Source organism: Cyphellophora europaea (genome assembly GCF_000365145.1).
Source record: "Cyphellophora europaea CBS 101466 unplaced genomic scaffold supercont1.12, whole genome shotgun sequence".
In the NCBI taxonomy this organism is placed as follows: Eukaryota; Fungi; Ascomycota; class Eurotiomycetes; order Chaetothyriales; family Cyphellophoraceae; genus Cyphellophora; species Cyphellophora europaea.
The window spans coordinates 430,848-449,366 of NW_008481800.1; the positions used below are offsets into that span (position 1 = coordinate 430,848).

General features: G+C 55.3%; 9 protein-coding genes across 9 annotated transcripts; 4 read left to right on the plus strand and 5 right to left on the minus strand.

Annotated features, from left to right (window-relative positions):
• Positions 1 to 491: 491 nt before the first annotated feature.
• HMPREF1541_10306 (uncharacterized protein) lies at positions 492 to 1,806 on the plus strand (the record flags this gene model as incomplete). Its single annotated transcript, XM_008714977.1, has 2 exons — positions 492 to 584; positions 775 to 1,806. 2 exons carry the CDS (start codon positions 492 to 494, stop codon positions 1,804 to 1,806), a joined length of 1,125 nt encoding a protein of 374 aa, XP_008713199.1.
• A 163-nt stretch (positions 1,807 to 1,969) lies between these two features.
• Positions 1,970 to 3,241, minus strand: HMPREF1541_10307 (uncharacterized protein; the record flags this gene model as incomplete). Its single annotated transcript, XM_008714978.1, has 4 exons — positions 1,970 to 2,735; positions 2,783 to 2,933; positions 2,987 to 3,081; positions 3,132 to 3,241. 4 exons carry the CDS (start codon positions 3,239 to 3,241, stop codon positions 1,970 to 1,972), a joined length of 1,122 nt encoding a protein of 373 aa, XP_008713200.1.
• A 1,328-nt stretch (positions 3,242 to 4,569) lies between these two features.
• HMPREF1541_10308 (uncharacterized protein) lies at positions 4,570 to 5,895 on the minus strand (the record flags this gene model as incomplete). The annotated part of the gene is made up of 1 exon (XM_008714979.1): positions 4,570 to 5,895. The coding sequence occupies one exon, from the start codon at positions 5,893 to 5,895 to the stop codon at positions 4,570 to 4,572; it is 1,326 nt and encodes a 441-aa protein (XP_008713201.1).
• Positions 5,896 to 10,310: 4,415 nt separating this feature from the next.
• HMPREF1541_10309 (uncharacterized protein) lies at positions 10,311 to 11,174 on the plus strand (the record flags this gene model as incomplete). The annotated part of the gene is made up of 1 exon (XM_008714980.1): positions 10,311 to 11,174. The coding sequence occupies one exon, from the start codon at positions 10,311 to 10,313 to the stop codon at positions 11,172 to 11,174; it is 864 nt and encodes a 287-aa protein (XP_008713202.1).
• A 677-nt stretch (positions 11,175 to 11,851) lies between these two features.
• On the minus strand, positions 11,852 to 12,880 carry HMPREF1541_10310 (uncharacterized protein; the record flags this gene model as incomplete). The annotated part of the gene is made up of 1 exon (XM_008714981.1): positions 11,852 to 12,880. The coding sequence occupies one exon, from the start codon at positions 12,878 to 12,880 to the stop codon at positions 11,852 to 11,854; it is 1,029 nt and encodes a 342-aa protein (XP_008713203.1).
• Positions 12,881 to 13,597: 717 nt separating this feature from the next.
• HMPREF1541_10311 (uncharacterized protein) lies at positions 13,598 to 14,844 on the minus strand (the record flags this gene model as incomplete). Its single annotated transcript, XM_008714982.1, has 2 exons — positions 13,598 to 14,236; positions 14,281 to 14,844. 2 exons carry the CDS (start codon positions 14,842 to 14,844, stop codon positions 13,598 to 13,600), a joined length of 1,203 nt encoding a protein of 400 aa, XP_008713204.1.
• A 355-nt stretch (positions 14,845 to 15,199) lies between these two features.
• Positions 15,200 to 15,442, plus strand: HMPREF1541_10312 (uncharacterized protein; the record flags this gene model as incomplete). Its single annotated transcript, XM_008714983.1, has 3 exons — positions 15,200 to 15,212; positions 15,259 to 15,357; positions 15,405 to 15,442. The coding sequence occupies 3 exons, from the start codon at positions 15,200 to 15,202 to the stop codon at positions 15,440 to 15,442; spliced, it is 150 nt and encodes a 49-aa protein (XP_008713205.1).
• A 162-nt stretch (positions 15,443 to 15,604) lies between these two features.
• Positions 15,605 to 16,819, minus strand: HMPREF1541_10313 (uncharacterized protein; the record flags this gene model as incomplete). The annotated part of the gene is made up of 2 exons (XM_008714984.1): positions 15,605 to 15,730; positions 15,782 to 16,819. The coding sequence occupies 2 exons, from the start codon at positions 16,817 to 16,819 to the stop codon at positions 15,605 to 15,607; spliced, it is 1,164 nt and encodes a 387-aa protein (XP_008713206.1).
• A 293-nt stretch (positions 16,820 to 17,112) lies between these two features.
• On the plus strand, positions 17,113 to 17,858 carry HMPREF1541_10314 (uncharacterized protein; the record flags this gene model as incomplete). Its single annotated transcript, XM_008714985.1, has 4 exons — positions 17,113 to 17,132; positions 17,185 to 17,412; positions 17,463 to 17,595; positions 17,646 to 17,858. 4 exons carry the CDS (start codon positions 17,113 to 17,115, stop codon positions 17,856 to 17,858), a joined length of 594 nt encoding a protein of 197 aa, XP_008713207.1.
• Positions 17,859 to 18,519: the final 661 nt, after the last annotated feature.

Consider the following 18,519-nt stretch of genomic DNA (forward strand, 5'->3'; position numbering starts at 1 on the left):
ATGCAAGTGTAGAGCACCGTCTAGTCTTGGCAATTACAAGCCAGTAAATGCACACCTCTCAGGAAGACGAGCATGCAAACTTACTGACTCACTACAGTAAAACCAGCCTCCATCCGTTGCCGCTGCACAACCCCTGCCAGCGCGGGGGTACGCTTCCTCGGTCGGCACTGCCGTCCATGCACCCCTCTTCAATGATGTATACCGAGGCAGCTTTCGGAGACACCAGTCCGTCCAACTAGCCGATCAGCGGGCAGTAAAGACCTCCTACGCAATGTACGACACGGTTGCAAGAGTAGTAGGTTCTAGATTCCACAGGGACAACCAGCTCCACGGCCTAGCCTTCAAGCTTCTCGTCTGTTAGCTTGACACACTGACACTTCAACCTCCAATTGTCGGGGTAACCTTCGGTACCGAGGATATCAGAGCTATTCCAAAGCATCTGTCCAAGTTCTCAAAGACACATATAGCACCCCTCCGTGAACAGCTTCATCATGACCGACAACATCACGAAGCCACTCCGCCGTCTCTCCCAACTCGCCGGCTCTCTGACCGGCTTGACCACCATGGCTGGCCCTGAGATCCCTGTAAGTGAACCCTTCCCTTCGCAAGTTGGAACACAGGGACCATGCCAGCTGCCTTGTGCATCATTGTCCACTCGAAAGTCCAGAACCAGTCGTTCAAGCCTACCCGTGACAAAGCCTGTTCACACCCACCTCATCTCTCCCGGCCCCATCACCACTCCAGCCACCCACTGAACCCCCCGTTCCCGTACAGTTCGATCCCAACAGCACCACCTTCCCCCGCCGCGCCGACGTCCCGCTCCTTCCCGGCGCCCCCGAAGGCGCCTGCTGGGTGTGGGGCCCGTCCGACAACCTCGGCCGCCTCAACCTCCTGACGCCCACCCGCATCGCCGCCGCCGCCAAGGCAAGCATCGTGACAGGCGAGTCCGCCCGCCTCGACCTCCCGCTGCACGTCCCCGCACAACCCGCCTTCGGGCGCCGCGTCTTCGAGCACCGCATCAAAGCCATCCATGAGGGCGTCGCCTACGACGACGAATACACGCTCAACACGCAGAGCGGCACGCAATGGGACGGCTTCCGGCACGTGGCGCACATGCCGACGCAAACCTTCTACAACGGGGGCAAGGCGGGGGATTTCCGGGGACCCAAAGGGGACGAGGAACCGGCGGGGAAAGGGGAGGATAACTTGAAGAATAGCACGCATTGGTGGAGTGAGGGGCGCGGGTTTGCGGGTCGCGCGATCCTGTTGGATTATAGGAGGTACGCGGAGGGGAAGGGGATCAAGTATGACACGGCGACGAGCCATGCCATTACTCTGGACGAGTTGCGCAGGTGTGGCGAGAGTCAGGGGCTGGACATCAGGCCGGAGAGTCAGGGTGGGGATGTGAAGCCGGGAGATATCTTTTTGATTAGGACCGGGTGGACCCAGGATTACTATGCGCGGAGTGACGAGGCGAATCGGCGGTTCGCGCTGCGGGAGGGGGGAGAGCAGAAGTTGGTGGGAGTCGAGCAGAGCGAGGAGATGATCGATTGGTTGCATGACTGCTGGTTTGCCGCCGTGGGAGGAGATCAGCCGGCGTTCGAGAGGTGGCCCACGCCAGAGAAATACCTGTTGCATGAGTATTTGTTGGCCCTGTGGGGGTGTCCGATTGGAGAGATGCTGGATCTGGAGAGGGCGGCCGAGGTTTGTGCCCGGTTGAAGAGGTGGACGTTCTTCTTTACGTCGGCGCCTGCGAGGTGTGAGGGCGGAGTGGGGAGTCACGTTAACGGTACGGCAATCTGGTGAGATAAGGGAAGAGCGGAGATGCAAGTTAAGATAGTTGGGAAGTATTCTTGATTGGAGCTATCTTGGGCTCTTCAAGCGATCTTGGGGATATTCATCACCACGTTTTCTCTCGCCTTCGTTGCAAGTTTGAATCAGAAACGCCGTTGCTGCACACATCACCCTTCTAGTTGGTGTGAAGAGTCTCGATGAAGACATCGGCGGGCTTGGCTGGCTTGCCTCCCTCCTTGAGGCTCTGCTGGCCAAGCTTGTCCTTGGAGTACTGAGCGGCATAGGGGTTGAGGCGGAGCAGCACCTGTCTGTTGCGGAGAGGATTCTTCTTCTGCACGGCAGTGCGCTTGGTAGTGGCGTAACCCTTGGGCTCGTTTAGCACGGACTGCACTTCGGTGCTGTTGATGAGGCGGGTGATGTCGGCGTTGGAGACGACGTTCTGGGGCAGAAGGAAATCCTTCTTGAGAGACGAGGCCTCGGTGGTGGAGCCGTAGATGTCGTCGAGAGCAGCGAAACTGCCAGAGGTCCAGATGACGAAGCGGCCGAGGTGACCACCGGGAGCCAGCTGGAGGAGGTTGAGGGAGAAGACGGAGGCGGTGTCAACACCAGGAATGTTGCGGAAAGCCTTGACAAGCTCCTTGCCATCCGTCTCGGGGTTGTAGACCACGAGAGGTCCACGTCTCTGGCGGTGACGACGGCCACGGAGCTTACCCTTACCAGCACGGAGCTTGCGGGACTTCTGAACCTTGACGATATCTGGACCAGCACCGACAGCCTTCAGGAGCTCAGCAGCAGCCTTAGTCTTGACAAGAGCGGCGGCCTCGAAAACCTTGGAGTTGATGACGAGGGGGACTTCGGAGACATTGGAGATGCGGTGTCCGCGGGCGAGTAGCAGAGCGGGAACAGCACTGGCAGCGATAGCCGACGCGGTTGCAAAGCGTCTGCAGTTGTTAGCCTTGACCACTACCTCTATTCACCATCGACTCACCTCTGACCCTGGTTGATCTTCTGGTGCCACTTCCGCCAGACCTTGGTGGGAGCGAACATGCGACCGGAGCGGCACTGGTTACCGAAAGCAGCCTGACCAGCGCGGTGAGTACCACCACCAGACACACGAGGGATACGGGCGACAGCGCGACCTGCAAAATGTTAAAAAATCGTCCTCTGCTCTCGCTTCGCGTTGAATGCGTACCGGTACCCCAAGACTCAGCAGAGGTCTGCTCGCCTGCCTTCTCGCTCACAGCATAGGGCTGTCTCTTGTTCTTGGCCATGCCAGTGTGGACGGTCCTGTAGAATTATGAGCCTCACGTTGCGCTTAGTTGTGGATTTCTTCGTACTGGACAATATCGGGTCGGATGGGAGCGCTGAAGACAGCGGGAAGAGGGTGGGTCGAGCCGCTGGCTTTGCCATCGCCGCCGATGATGCCGACAGTAGGACGTCCGGACATCTTGAGAGATTGCTGTGGGATTAGTTGTTGTTGTAGAGACTGGCAGCAATGTCGAAGTTGTTCGCAGGCTGCGGTAAATCGGAATTTCAGATGTGTGCTTGGCACGAAATCATGAAATCTTGGCTGCTGGGAATGGATTACATAATCAACGGCGGATCTTATCTGCCATTAGTGCAGTTAGCACACGTACCTACATCGATCAACTCGACATACACGGTGAATCCACCTTTTATCTTTCTTCAATTTAGCAATTCTCGCGAGAGCAGTATCTGCGTGACCTATGAACCATCTAGGATGTGGCAAGCCAATGTAGACGGCAGTGAGGTCATCTGTTGGGAAGGATGGGCCCTTGTCTTCCAGACGCCTGCCAGACCTGGACCAGGCTGTTGCTGCATCCTAGCTCGCAGTCTAATATCTGCTCTGGAAGGTACTGAGGATCCATTTGCCTTACGGAACTAGATGATGCAGTGCTCTAGCTGTGGACCTCGCAGCTGCTTCTTGAAGTCTGTATCGCGACGCTTTTGACCAAGCATTCCCACCTAACCACTTTGCCATTGCTCGTGTTTACAGGCTCGATGCTCTCAGGCGCGTCGCACGAACTCCCGAAACCTACCCTCGTCGGTCACACAACTGCGAACTGAAAAGCCACCAGCTCCGCCACACGCTTTGCTGAAATGGCGGCCCGCCTCCCCTGTCTGGACCGAGGAATGCTAGTTGCCATAGTTCCGCGTTCTGGAAACACATTCCTGCGGCTGCAGTACCACGCCGAAATGGGCACGATGCAACGCAGCGTGAGGGTGGCGGGTTGCCTCATTCAGGCGACGGCCCCCATCTGGAGGCCGTGGAAGCATTGCAGCCAAGGGGCCTCACAAAATCAAGAAAGCAAGGAGAAGGCGAGTATCAGAATAAGGATCATTTTTCTTGTGGGAAGTCAATTTTTTCATTGATTGCATTGCCAAACACTGGCAGTTATCCGTTTGGGACGGTTGTCTCTGGGAAAGGAACGGCCCTAGTGGCCGCCTCCCCCTTCCAAATCCCCGCCCTCCCTCTTCCTGAGAGATGTGTCGCTCTATCTCTTTCTTCAACGCTGGATGCACAAATTTTTCGTCGTGAACATGAAGCCGTTATGGAAAACACAAAAAGGTATTTTTCGCCATGCAGAAAAAGGTGGGAAAGCCTTGATGAGAGAAAAAAAGGCTTCGTAATGCTGGTGGTGGTGGTACAAGTGAAGCAAGGCCAAGTTTCGCTATTTTTTGGAAGTCGTGAAAAGAAAGCTCAAGCCCGATCAGATCAGATCAGATCAGGGATTTTGGGCATGTCGCTTTGTTTTAGACGACGATACGACGAGGCTCGCGCTTGTACTTGGGGACACCGCCAAGGCGCGACATCTGGAAGTTGGCAGAGGCGCCTCCGGGAGTGCATTGCATGCCGGCAGCCATGGATTGGGTGACGGACCAGACGCCAGAGGCGCAGCGCTGGAATGATTGGCCGCCGGGAAGACAGAGCCAGGCTCCCTCGTCGGTGCAGGCGGAGCCTTGGGGCTGGGCGCCGGAGATGCTGCCGCCAGAGGAGGCGGGGGGCGCAGAGGCGGTGCCGGTGCTGGCGGGAGGAGCAGCAGGGGCCGAAGCAGCAGGGGCGTCGCCCGAGGGGGCAGAGCCGACATCAGGAGGCAGGGGGTTAGCACCGGTGGCGAAGGAGCCGGGAGCGCCGGTGCGAGTGCCGCCCTGGCCGCCAGAAGGAGGTTGTTGAGGCTGCTCGGGTTGTTGGGGCTGGCTACCGGTGGGAGGCTGCTGAGGCTGACCGCCGGCGCCGCCACTAGGCTGAGCAGAGCCTGGGTTGCCGCCGGCACCACCAGTAGGAGCAGTGGCAGGAGCAGACGAGGGTTGAGTACCGGAACCAGGGCCGGAGCCACTAGCAGCACCAGTAGGCTGAGGAGCAGGGTTGTTGCCGCCAGCGCCGCAAGCTAGGTTGGTGTAGGGACCAGTGCCAGCGGATTGAACCTCCTGACCGGGGTTGGGGTAGTTGTAGTCAAAGGACTCGGGAGTCTTGCAATCGTTGACGCTGGCGAGGTTGGCAACAAACATGTCGGGGAACGAGGATTGACGGCGGGCAAGAGAGACGCCAGCAGGGGCGTAGCGCTTCTTCTTCGCACCAGTGACAGTGGCGGGACCGCAGTTCATATAAAACTCGCGGTTACCGATCTTGTTGATCCAGGTCCAAGCAATGACATACTCGCCAGGAGCGATACCCTCAGGGATGGTGTACTGGAAGGTAGAAGCGCCGGAACCGTTGGGGTCAGCGGGCAGGTTACCGGCGACGGAAGCTGGGCAACCACCCTCGATGGACTTGATGACCATCCACTTGGAGTCCTTGGTAGGCTGGAGGTCGGTGGTCAAGCTGACTTGGCAAGAACCTCCACCGTGGACGGCTGAACCGGTGAAGGAAAGGGTTTGAGACTCGCCAATGGCCATAACGTTCTGGACGCTGCTGCGGTCGTAGGGCCCACCCTTGCAGGGGAAATCGGAGCCGGAAGCATCGAGAGGGCTGTTGTTGGGGTTACCGAATGGCTTGGGGGTCTTCATAACCATGTGGGCGTTGACGAGGGAAGCGCAGGCGAGGAAAGCCGTGAGGGCCATCTTCGAGAAGGAAGGCATCTTGGTGGAGGGTTGTGTAGATCTCAGGACCAGCCGTGGATCTGTTTGTGGATAGGTTGTGCTTGTAGTGAGTGGATTGGCACTTGTACCAGGAACTCTGGGGTCTGGTATTAGCAGTTGGTAATGAAGGCCAACGGGTTTGGGGGTAAAGAGGGTTTGTTGTTTGGTGAAGTATTAGGAGGGAGCTAGAAGGGTCGAGATATTTATCGACTCGAATGCAAAAGTCGCAATAAAGCGGGCTCGACAAACGGGTCTCGGTGGTGACAATGGCGGGGAGACAATGGCAGGAAGACAATGTGGGCAGTACGTCGTAGTGGCAACAAGGCAACAATGGAGCGGCAAAAGGCTTTTGACGGTGGAACAAAGGATGTGGATGACGAAGATGGCGTACCTTTCTTTGGCTTTGAGGCTGATTGTCAGGAACCGAAGAGTCGGAATTCTAGAACAAAGTGGCCGGTCTTGGTGAAGGAATGGTCGCTGACTTGTCGCTGGGGTGAGAAGGAATGAATGTCTGCCGCGGGCGAGACTGGGGGGTTGTCAAGTCAACTGAGATGTGGAATGAGGGTAAGGCAGGACTAGCCTGGCGCGCACAACGAGAGGAGGCAATGAATGAATGAAGACTTGCTTGAGGAGGAGGGAAAGCCATTCCTGTGTCTGGCGAGGAGTTCTATATACCCAAAGAGGAGGAGGGGGGTGACAAGGTAGCTGCAGGATTGTCGGCTAGCTAGCACGCGTGCACGACATGGGTTGGTGGGTTGGTGGGTCTGTGCCGACAGATCTGGTCCTACGAATCACCTTCGCCACAACTCCTTCAACACGATCTGGTGCGCGGTAGAACATACCAGGGCAGCCTGGATGCCGACTCCTGAATGGCCCCCGCGGTCTGCCACCGTCGACAATATGGAACAGCCGACTTTCTAGACTTTGAGGTGTCACCATACCAGCACACGCGGTGCCGCTGGTGTTGCTGCCGAATCAGAATGTGTGGTCTCACTGCCCCTTAGCCATCCATGCTTAGGCAAGCTGATCCTTGGGAGACCCGCATAGCGATGGCAAACACTGAGAGGCGAAGTATTGGCTGTGCATTCTCCCGCTTGGCAGGTACCCGCAAGCTTGACCGGGGTGAGGACGGCGTGGACTGAGCTAGCCTTCACCCTTGGGCAAACCCCTGGATGAGGCTGAAGGCAAGGCTTCGGCCCAGCAACATTCTTGCCCCTATTTGGGTCAGTGTGGGCCAATGACGATACAGAAATGTACCAAGTCTCTGGACACCACGCCGCAAGAGGAATGGTGCCCGGCATGGAGAAACATGCGAGCTCGCGTCTCGTTTTTGCCAACCTCGCGCCGCGGCTCCCCTTGAGAAATGACTGGCCTCTTCTGGATTTTCTCTGCGACGTCAAACGTTTCATGCCATCCCGACCTCACCGTGATGGACCTTTCATCCTCTCCACTCCTTACCGCCGCGATGTGCCTTTTCGGCGCATCCCCGAGAGACCAAGCTACGAGGTAGTACCACCCAACGTTCTGGCATGAACTACATTGCAACCTGTGGTCTTTCGACGAGTGTCGGTCTGAAAATGGTCGAAGCATACACAAGAGCCGCATGACTAAACGCGCTGGATCCGGCAGGAGCATGTCTCTTTCTTTCCCTGGGTGCACATCCTTTTGGTACGCGCCGCACCCGTCCTCAATTGTTGTCGAGATATATCGATACATGACATAACAGAGATCGGCCCCGCCTCCACAATGTGACTGGAGCCTCGCAAAGCGAAATTGCTCCCAAGTCCTCAAAAGCTCGCCTTTGCGCCGCGCGATCGTATGTCGTAAGCTAGGCAGCAAGCAGTGAGTGACCCGAGAAAAGGCAAACTAGGCCAGACTGTCCCCTTGACATGGCTGCCTCAGGAGGAACTGTCCATCTCAACGACAAACAAGATTTACGCAAGGCAAACGCAAGCCTGGCGCTTTCGCAAGGATCCTGCCAACGCGATCGGCCAATGCCTCTGGGATGTTACTCCAGCTCTGCGGCATTTGAAACGCAGAGCCCCTAGTTTGACACCCATGTCACAGTCACGTTGTTTGCTCAAAGCATTTGTTCGGTCCGGCAGTATCCCATTCGCGTCCGAGATTACCGTTGCAGCATCAGGATGACCCAGAAGCAAACCTTCCTTGCATGTCTTGTCGATCGGTTTGCTTGACAGGACGAAGATCCTTCTCTGCCTGCCAAGTCTTCAATCTAACATGATACTGAAGCACCTCACATGTCCCTTGCGGATGATTTTGGACGACTCGTAAAGCAATAGTCCATTCAGCATCGGGCGAGCGTCCCGAGGAGATGGCATCGACTGCGACAGCATCGCTAGACAAGGACCAGCATCAAGGACATCCCTGGTCTTCAGCAACTCGGGCTTGTCGGCGAGCTTGGACCAGATGTGTCGGCACCACCATCCCTGTGATATCTGCATGTGGCTACGGCTAAGCACAATTGTGGCGAGGTAGCATCGTGACAGCAAGGGGAAGACTTTAGTCGACGGTACCGTGGGTCTTGTTGTTGTTGCTGCTCAGGGACGTGAGGCTCTTTGTTGCGCACATCTAGGCCACAGTGACATTGCTCCTGGGTGTTTTGTAACCTGGGGGCCTGTAGCACAGTGAGCCATCGCAAATTGGATCAAACTGAATTCCAATGCATGGGTACAGTTTATCTGTTTTTGGCCTATAGTCCGCGGGCATCTTTCCGAAAGATCAATTCCACAGGACCTGGGCAACATCCGCAGAGAGCGAGGTTAGCAGTGCGCCCTTGATGGCGCACAATCGACTGATCGCCTCTGTCTGAGAAGTCACTTACCTCGAGTGTCGACTCGACGCCGAAAAGCCAGAGCAATCTTTATCTCGCAGTGCTTCTGCATATGCAGCCTGCAAACCCAATCGCGTTTCGTGGACCAATGCATGCCATTTCCTCTGCTTCTGTCACCTGTTCGTTGCTCTGACATGTCATCCTTGGCCCATCCCTTGTACCGATTACACTGGTAAACGCTGATTGCGGCATCTGGTTCACGTCTCACTCATCACAAGCCGATGTGTTTGATCGAGACAGAATGGCCGTTGGAAGGTGATACTGGCCAGAGGAGGACAGAATGCTGTGCCCGTAACACCAAAGAAAAGAGACGACAAGACCTCATACGTGCTCGCCGAGAGGAGTGCGGTATCTATATTCACGCTCGGGGCCCTTGCATATTTTCCTGCAAGACAAGGGCAATGAAACATATTCTCCTTTGCCTTCCATCTACAGTGAGAGGCGCTGGCAGTTGACTGGCCCTGTTCTTAGACGCTCGTCTGATGCGTGCCATCTCGTGCGACCGCCACAGCATTGCAGCGATAATTTCAGAGCCACTTTCGAGCCGTTGAGACGATGTTGGCAGCTGCCGGACAACCCGTGTTCCGGGCAGGCAAGTGCCACAGATGGCAGTTGCTTCAACTGCTTGCTGGAGTGTCAGTGATGCTCTCGTCTTGTCCCCAACCATCCTCGTAGGATCCACGAAAACCGAGCTGGTTGATAGAGAACAAACAAATCTTGCCTCGGTGACTATACTGGGCCCCGGCCGGCGATGTTTCGGCAACCCTCCGAACAGCCTAGAAAATTCAGCCTCGCCACCTAGAAACACGCGAGACATGCCCCGGCTAAACGTTTACAGGCGCCTAAATGGCTCGTCCATACCTAACGCAGCAATACTCAGCGGTGTGTCGGGGCGCGCCGGGGGCTCTCATCCACCCTGTAGCCGCTAATTGCACAATTCCTTCGCCGCCCTGACTAACAAACTCGCTGCAGGCGCTTTCGGCGGTGGTCTGATAGCTACCAATAACCGCACAGGCGAATATGCCTCTGAACGGCAAGGCCCAGCAGGCCCACTGGACCTTGGAACGTGCAAGTTGACTGCCCGGAAACCGCTGCCGGTCCGTTTCCCGAGGCCTATCACAGCATGTAAGCGGTATGGCCTGATGTCATAAGCTTTTTGCAGCTACCAAGCTCTTTTTGCGACACCACCACCTTTCTCCGCGCGAGGCCATTACCTAACACGAGGCGCGTGTTTCATTTCGCTCACTACACAGTGCTTGACATATAATCCACCGGCCGCTGCGTTGTAGCAGTGAGCTTATTGGTACCACTCGACCAAGCTACCTTTGTCCAACAACGTGCAAAGCGCACCCAATAGCTTTAGTTGGAGAAGCTTGCGACCTCTGCCGTGGCGGCGAGCGTTGACATCACCCGTATAACAAAATTGACGAGAAGTCGACCGACCTACGTAATCGAGCAGACCTCCAGGCTATCGCCCGGTCCATCCAGATCTGAGCTCATACCAGCTTTCTCTGGTCTTGCAGCCATTTTCTAGCACCAACATCAGACCACCTCCAACTCCGCCATGAAAATCCTCACCAAAGAAGAGGAAGCGGCCCATTACCGCGAGACCCTTAAGGGTGGTGCCATCGGCGGCTTCTCAGGACTCGGTCTGGGCCTTGCTGGTGTAGCAATTGCATCAGGCCGTTACCACTTCTTTCGCACACTCACTCTACCTCTAAAAGCCTTCCTCGTTACCTCAGCCGGCACCTTCGGCGGAATTGTTGCGGCTGACCACTGGTCAAGGAAATTTGAACAAGACCGTAATCCGATAGATCGCGAGTACCAAGAAAGCCAAAAAGAGAAGAGGGAGGAGCAGGTGGCGGGGAAAACCTTTACACAGCGAGCGATTGATTTTGGCCGGGAGGAGAGATACAAGATTGTCGGTGGCTCCTGGATTCTCTCTATGGTCGCAGCGTTTTCGATTGTCAATCGAAACAAGTATCTCACCGGCGCACAGAAGCTTGTACAGGCCCGTGTCTATGCACAATTTCTCACACTCGGCGTTCTCGTGGCCTCGGCAGCGTTCGAGATCAGCGATCAGCGCCAGCAGACGGGACGATGGGAAACAGTCAAGTACATTGACCCTAGCGATCCGGAGCACAAACGCATCATTGAGAAGGAAGTCGAGGTGAAACAGGGCTTCGGTGGTGAGAAGGAAGATCGGTCCGGCCGAGACCGGTGGAAGGAGATGGTAGATGCTGAGGAACAGCGCTTGAAGGGCAGGCAAGACGATGAGAAGCGGTGGAAGAAGGACGCAGAAAAGAGGCACCACAGCGCAAATGGGAAGAAGAATGGGAAGAAGGAGCAGCACGATGAGGATAAGGAAAAGAGCGACTCCAAGGCCGAGGACAAGAAGGGAGAAAAGGCCCAAGACAAGAAGGACTGAAGCGATTCAATCAACTCTGACGGCTTGGGTCAATACCACCTCGAGGTCGTCGCCGTCCGATCATACGCCACCCTCGCCTGGCACGTCGAGGACCCGATTCATCGACTGCATCTTCGGCATGACAAGCAAGCAACCCGAGCGCGATACTTCTCGATAGTAGCTCCCCGGCGCTCCCGCCGACAATCCAGTCAGCCAGTGCCAACAACTTTGACACGATAACGATCTCCCTAAAAATACTTGTGTATAAAAATCTGCTCGGTAGCAAAGCAATATATTATGCCTCCTATCTTGGTTCTGGTTCCTCTACGGAGAACACACGTCTCGAAGCACGGGTGAATATAGATGTAAAAAGTGAAGGGCCAAGTCCGGCAACTTGCCACGACACTTCCCTTCCCTTGTCCTCGTTGCACTGCGAGCCCGATTTTCGCGACGTGTTTCTCGTTGGCGAATGCGCCGGGATATTCGCCTTTTCAAGGTCTTACAAGTTGGCTGGCTAGCTGGTAGAAAGTAGCGCCCCCTTTCACAGTACCTATCGTCTCGACACCGTCACGCATAATCTGCAGAGTACAAGTGGTTGAAAGCCGTCCCTTCGAAGGGTATCGCATCTATAAGTGTATAATCGCCCGACGTGAATCTGTCTTGGTCGGTCTCGGCGCTACGCAGCACATCCCTTCAATCTACAGTTCATGCTCGAACTCCTCTTTCAGACTCCCGTCCAAGGCCATCCACGCCTCCACGATCTTTAGGCCGCGTAAGCGCTCCTGCTCAATGCGATGCCAGTCCCACTCGCCCACCACTCCATCTACTGGCCCCGCGGCCGCAGCCGCGACGGGATCTCGAATCTCCTCTGCCTCTCCTTTGACCTTCTCCAGCTTCTCGACCACCGCCTCCACCCCCTTGGCCGCCGTGTCCACTGCCGGCGCCAGCACCGGCGTCTGCGCCTCCGTCTCAACATTGGACGGCACCAGCACGCCGCTGGCCTCGACGCCGCGCTCCGCATCCACTCCCTCGGGCCGGGCGGGCAGCCAGCCCGCCACCTGAAGACAGTGCTCGGGACTAATGGTCCGCCGGCCTCGCTTGATCACGTACTTGCTCAGCGCGCTCGCCAGCAGCGTCTCCTTGCCGCCCCTGGGCGCTGGCCTCACGAACCAGCTGCCAACCAGCAGCCACTTCCGATCCCACCCAATGATCCTAGAACGGACTTCGTACGTCGAGTACATTTTGATTTCTTTGTGAAAACTGGTGTGAACGGAGCCGAGGATGATGCTCAAGCGGCCCTTATTGGCGCCTGACTGCTGCTGTTCAGGCTTTGGTGCCTTCAGGCCCGCACTAAGCAGACGCGTACACAGCGCCGTGCGCGATTCGTCCAGGTCAGTGAAGTAGGTGGAATTGGACTTGTGGAGGTTGTAGTCGCCTTCGAGGAGAGGGGAGGAAGTGCGGATCGTGGCGGGCGCGAAGATGGGGTGGACGGCATTGGCGGCGGCGGCGGCGCGGAGCGATTGCGTTACTTGCTGTGGCGTGAGCAGGTTGCGCACGAAGCGGTAGGTGAGGCGGAAATGCCAGGCGAGCGGGAGGGATTTCAGGTTCGTGACTAAGAGCAAGAGTGCGAGCGTCCGCCAGGTCAAGAGGACGGATGTGAGACTGTGGAGGTTGAGCGTGGATAGGAATTGGAAAGGCATGCTGGCAATGGCGCGTGGTTGTGGCATATTGAACGAACTGCAGGCCGTCGAGGCCTGTCCTGATATACAAGAAGATGAGAGCAATTTGTTGTTCCAGTAAGCATCAGAGTGTGAAGGTAGCGGCAGCACTGCGTATCAGGCAGGAAATATGTTTAGCACCTGAGGATCGACATAGCGAATGGCGCGTAAAAAGGTGCCGAGGCATCAGTCGCGATTGCACGTGGAAGCGCAGATTGGCTCTTTCCACCTCAGAAAAGCCAGTCAGCATGACATACGTCTCAGCTGCTGCGCAAAGATACTCGTTCCAAAGTTGCCGTGGATCTAATGCTCGGCTAGACCTGCGGATTGCCTACCTATTGCAGGTGGTCACAGGCTCAGCTCAAAGTGATAGTCCAATGTAGTCAATTGGTGGCCGCTCGGCGCCATGGAATCTTGGTGATACAATGCTACGTCGACTGTTCAATCTATCTGAACTCGGCCAATTCAACGCTTTTGCCTTCTATCCGACGTCTAGGTGCGTCTGAAGAGAAGGGCTGCAGCCTTGTGCACCCTACGCTCGTACAAACCAATGCCCCATGTGTGTCTCTTAGAAGCTGCTGGCACCTGAGACTTTTGTTCAGAGTCGCCTTCCTCAAACAGCAGCAGAACTTGACGATGGTGGTATGGCGACAGCATCTGTTGTGGGTAAGACTTCGCTCGAAACACATAGTCCTTTGATGTCGGAGCTTCGCATGTCCTTCGCCATCACCTCGGTCTAGACGCCATGTTGCTAACCTGCGGTGCAATAGTGTAGCTGAGAGCGCCATGAAGCGGTCTCGCACGGTTCGTATCTTTCTTTCCGGGACCAACGGTATCCGCCGCTTTCCGTGTGACCTTGGCTGCGCCCGTCGTCTCGGCCTTGGTGCTTGGGTCATAGTAGACTTTCTTGAACTGCTTCTTGGTGTAGTCATCACTCCGTTGCAGCAGTGGTCTGGACCATTCCTCCATTAATTTAGTGGCTTGCCGCTTGATTACGGGCTCGGTGCGTTTTGATTTGCGGTAGAAGACGATGACTTTGCCAATGCCGGAGGAAATAAGTGCTTCCTTGGTCATGGGCAGCTTAGCAAGGGATGCGAAAAGCTCGCGCTGAATGTTGTAGGCTGGTAGTGAGCCGTCTGTAAGCGGTTCGAGGAAGAAGCGAACCGCCTCGAGAAGGTTCATTTCAGGGTCAAGGATCGCTTGTGTGTATTGGTTGCGATTGAGGAGGGCGACGACTTGCGGCAACATCTTAAGCTTCTGGGATGCTGGTAATCCTTGCCGGACGAGCTCACCGTCTTCTTCAGCGGCCTTGGTCATACGATTGCGCATATCCTCAATCTCTTGATCGGCCATCGACTCGAGATCCTAACTCGGTCAGCTCGGTTCAGCAACAGACTCAGCAGACTTACAATCTCGCCCTTCTTGACGCGGCGCGTGGTACTTCTCTTTACGGCTGCATCCATAGCACGATCCAGCGCCCGCCGTCTCCTCTCCTCCGGTGGCAGATCATCTTCATTGATCTCTACCCGTACGGGCTTCTTCCTCTCGCCATCACCACCAGGCTTTGATTTGCGCTGGCGCTTCCCCTCGATCTCCTCACCTCCAGAAAATCCATCCTCGCTATCTTCTCGTCCTCGCTTGTTCCTCTTGATCTTCTCGCGCCGTCCCTCTTTGCGCTTTTTGGGAGCCTCTTCGCCTTCAGGTCTTTGACGTTTACTGACTCGGCCTAGTTTGTTGAGGGTCTCAAAATCTGGAGCGACTTGCACCGATTCTGGATCGAAGTCGGCGAACTGTGCTTCATCGACTTCTGATAGTAGCGATTCGTCGTCATCGTCTGACGCAGCTGCTGCCGGCTCGGGGTCGTCAAATTCGGGACTCACGTCGTTGAGCTGGTCGTCGTTATCTGAGGGTCTGTCATCGCCCATGGCATCTGGAGGAGGCATGTTTGGATCGTCGTAGTCTGGCTCAGCCATCATGACCGAGAAGTGGAAGTCGTGTGCTGACTATCTCAGGTGGCAGTCAAACGCCTTTTCTGAAACTCGCGCTAAGACCGTCCAAGAGACAGGGCTATTCTCGAAGTAAAGTAGAGGTTCGAAGCGTGAACAAGTGGCTGAACAAAGAAGTGCATTCCACACATGCGGTTTTGTACGGTTGCCGAAGAGTGCCCGAGGCGTCACAATTCGCGTGACGGCATTGCGCATGCGGACGGAACAATCTCGAGTTGCTTTCAGAACATCCTCAATTACTAGTTCGGTTCACCAAATACTCGTCAATTCGTGCATCTACCACAGTTTTCCTGTCCACGCCTTTCAGTCCGCAGTCGCAAATATGTTCGGCGGTCGTGCGTCTACCTCTTATGCGTTGAAAATGTTGCTAATCAGACCTAGCTCCGGAGCAACCATCAGAAGCTGAGCTTCAAGAAGCCAACCGAGTCGCTGGCGCCAATGTCCAGCTCTTCGCCATCACATGCACCGCACTATGGTTCTGTATGCGATCGAACCTCAAATGCTAGGACCCAGCTAACGTACATCAGCACCGCATGTCGTTGACTGGGCAAGAAAGTTGTTCTAATCCCGATCTCTCACCCAAAGCCGCCCCCTTTGCGCCTTGCAGAAAGTGGCGGTCGATGTTGTACACTATCCTGATTATGCATTGGTAGACAAGTCCTCATCGCGATACCCATGGACATGGCGGGTGGTTGCGCAAAATTCAAAAGAACTTTTCTCCTAAACTTCATCTTCTGCGCAACGGATTTGAATCGTTACCTTTCGAGAACTTCTCCCAATCCTGGTATTCCTGTTGGACAAGCTGAAGCTCCTTGTGAAGATGTCGGAGCTGGGTGTCATATGCTTCAAGAATCTGGGACATGTCAGTTGAATGTAAGACGCAGCTGTCGAATTCTGAGCCTACCTCCTTGGCCTGCTTGACAGTCTCTTCGTCTAGCACAGGCTCCTCCGCAAGTGCAGCAGGTGTGATCTTCTCCATTTCAGCCTTCAAGCGCTTCGCGCGCTCCCTGATGCCCAGCATACGTGCCCAGATCTCTTGTTCTCGAGCATCGAGGGCGGGATCGCATACATCGCGTTCGAGCTTCTCGAGCTTCGATTTCAGCTCTTCCTCCGCATTGTCCATCACATAACCTTTGTTGCGTAGTATCTGTACCTTGACGGCCAAAGCTAGTGTTCGTCTGCTCGCAGCTGTTTGCCGCCGCTTACACTCGGCCAGCCGTGCAGTCACCTTCTGGTTGTGCGTCTCAAGTTGCATGTCCAGAGAAGTATTGATCTCGTTCAAGAGCATGTTGCATTTCGCAATCGTCTCCATCTGCAGTTGTGCTTTGTTTGCCATGTTACCGAACCCACGGACAAGGACGGGAACCCATGCAGGCCCTGGGCGTTTCGTAACCGCTTCCTCCCACTTGGTCTCATCTTCATCAGGCCCCGGCCGATAGTGCAGAGCATTCCTCTCATCGCCAACATACGCGTAGAGATAAGCTTGCAGTGGCGAGGATAGCGTGGCCGCATCCCATTTATCTTTGACGATCTCCATCTGATCCGGAATTGATCGATAGACACCTAGTCCACGTCCTTCCTCCCAGAGCGCCTGTGCAGCTTGTTGCGCGTTCACCACCGAATTGCCAAACCGCAGGGTCTGGCTGAGGTCTCGTTGCGGCGGATTATTCGCATCTTGTTGCTGCTGGCTTTGGCCAAAGGTGAACAAGCCAGGTTTGCTAGATGTGTTGTTTTGTTGCTGAGTCGAACTCCCAAAGACGGACGAGCCTTGTGTTGTGTTCTGATTTTGTGTAGAGAAGCCAAAGCCTTTCAACTCCCCTGGTTTGTTCTGCTGTGTATTTCCAAATAACCCGCCAGACGGTTGCGTGTTCAACGAGAATATTCCTCCAGGTTTCGCGCCGGTGTTGGCCGTGTTGGTAGAGTTGCCGAACAGAGAAGACATCGTCAACCAGTGCTACAGCCAGAGACGCTACGCAAGGTTGGAGCAGATTGGTGATGCTATTAGGGCAGTTACCGGCACATATTAAAAATATGTAACAAAGGAAACCCGTGTCATTGATTGTAGTTGCAACTCTTGCGCCTGAGAACGCGACTGCGGTATCTGAGCGCGCTGCAAGGCTTCCTCCGCAGAGGCCAGTCTTGGCATGAAATGGAGCTTCAACTCGACGTTCAAGCTGCTCCTGTACACTGTCTAGCGACCCCACCAGGCCTTACATACTTCGCAACACTGTCACGATGGCGCGCCGGGAGTCAAGGTATGGCCACAAAGCTCTTTTGGCCCGGACAGCCTTCTAACAGGACCTGCAGATTCAGTCAAGATGTACTCATCGACACGACTCCTATGCCCGACCACATACCCAAGGTTACAGAGATAGGCGCTACCTCTGCACCTCTCATGAGTGCTTCATACTTCATTGGCGCAAGATGTCGACCATACAATGACGACTACATGCAATGCAAGACCGATGCATTCGGCAAGGGAGAACTGGACTGCATGAAGGAGGGACGTAAGGTCACCCGGTGCGCCGCGAGCGTGTTAGTGGTCCTTCCAACCTTGCGAAGAGCAGATGTTGACCTTTCCACAGGCTAGCTGATATGAACAAACACTGCTTAGAGGAGTTTCGGGCGCACTGGAACTGCTTGGAAAACTACAATCACCACTTCTTCCAGTGCCGGAGACCGGAACGAGTGCTCAATCGATGCGTCTTCAACAAAATGGTACGATCGATTCGACTACGAGACCGGGAATACATGCTGACTAGCCGCAGGGCCTCGACAAAACCATTCCAGATACGCCAAAAGGCCAAACTCCCGTACATTTGAGGGACTACCAGGTTATGGCAGAGACACGGAGTGTTCTGCGACGAGGAGAAAAGGATGTCGGCATCCTTAAGGACGGTACGGTCACCGGTCAGGTATACAAGACCACACCTCCTGATACGGAGAGCAAGTCGGTCCTGAATGCACCAACCCTGAAATGATGAGTGGCGGCCACCGACCGGGCCATAGTGTGTGTGTACCCGGGAGGCTCTGTACATACTGGGCAGGACATCATACAATGGAGTCAGTCATAACGATGGGCCAGAAGTGTTTGTGATCAGCTGAGATCCGCTACGAAGACATACGGCTGCGATTACCCTCGGCCCGATTGCACGTCGATGAACCTAGCATCACAATTCTTCGACTTGCTCCTTGTTTCATCTATCGTCTGCCATTTACCAGTGTAGTCGATGTCGGTGATCTCCCTGGTTCCATTAGTCGGTGAGATAGCACGAGCTGTACCGCTGAATATACATGCAACTACGGGCGATGAGCATCCGCCGTTTGACCAATGGCAAAACCTGAATACCACAAAATACAACATAACAACCTGCCAGTCTGACAACTGGGCCAACACACGGAGTTTTCAATACTTGTAGAATGAATGCGAGGCATTGAAGAGGCCTGTGAATCTCGAGAAAGGTCTGGGCCACCCCACGGTTTAACGAGCGAGGCAGCGTGGGTGGAATAAGCCTCCACCAACCAAGCACTAGCCACCCTGGCACCTGGCTTCTGGCGGGAGTCAAAGCGCAGCCACCACAACTACCGTCACCCCAACTTATTCCTGCTCAGGTGACTGGCTCAACTCGTTTGTACTGGCGC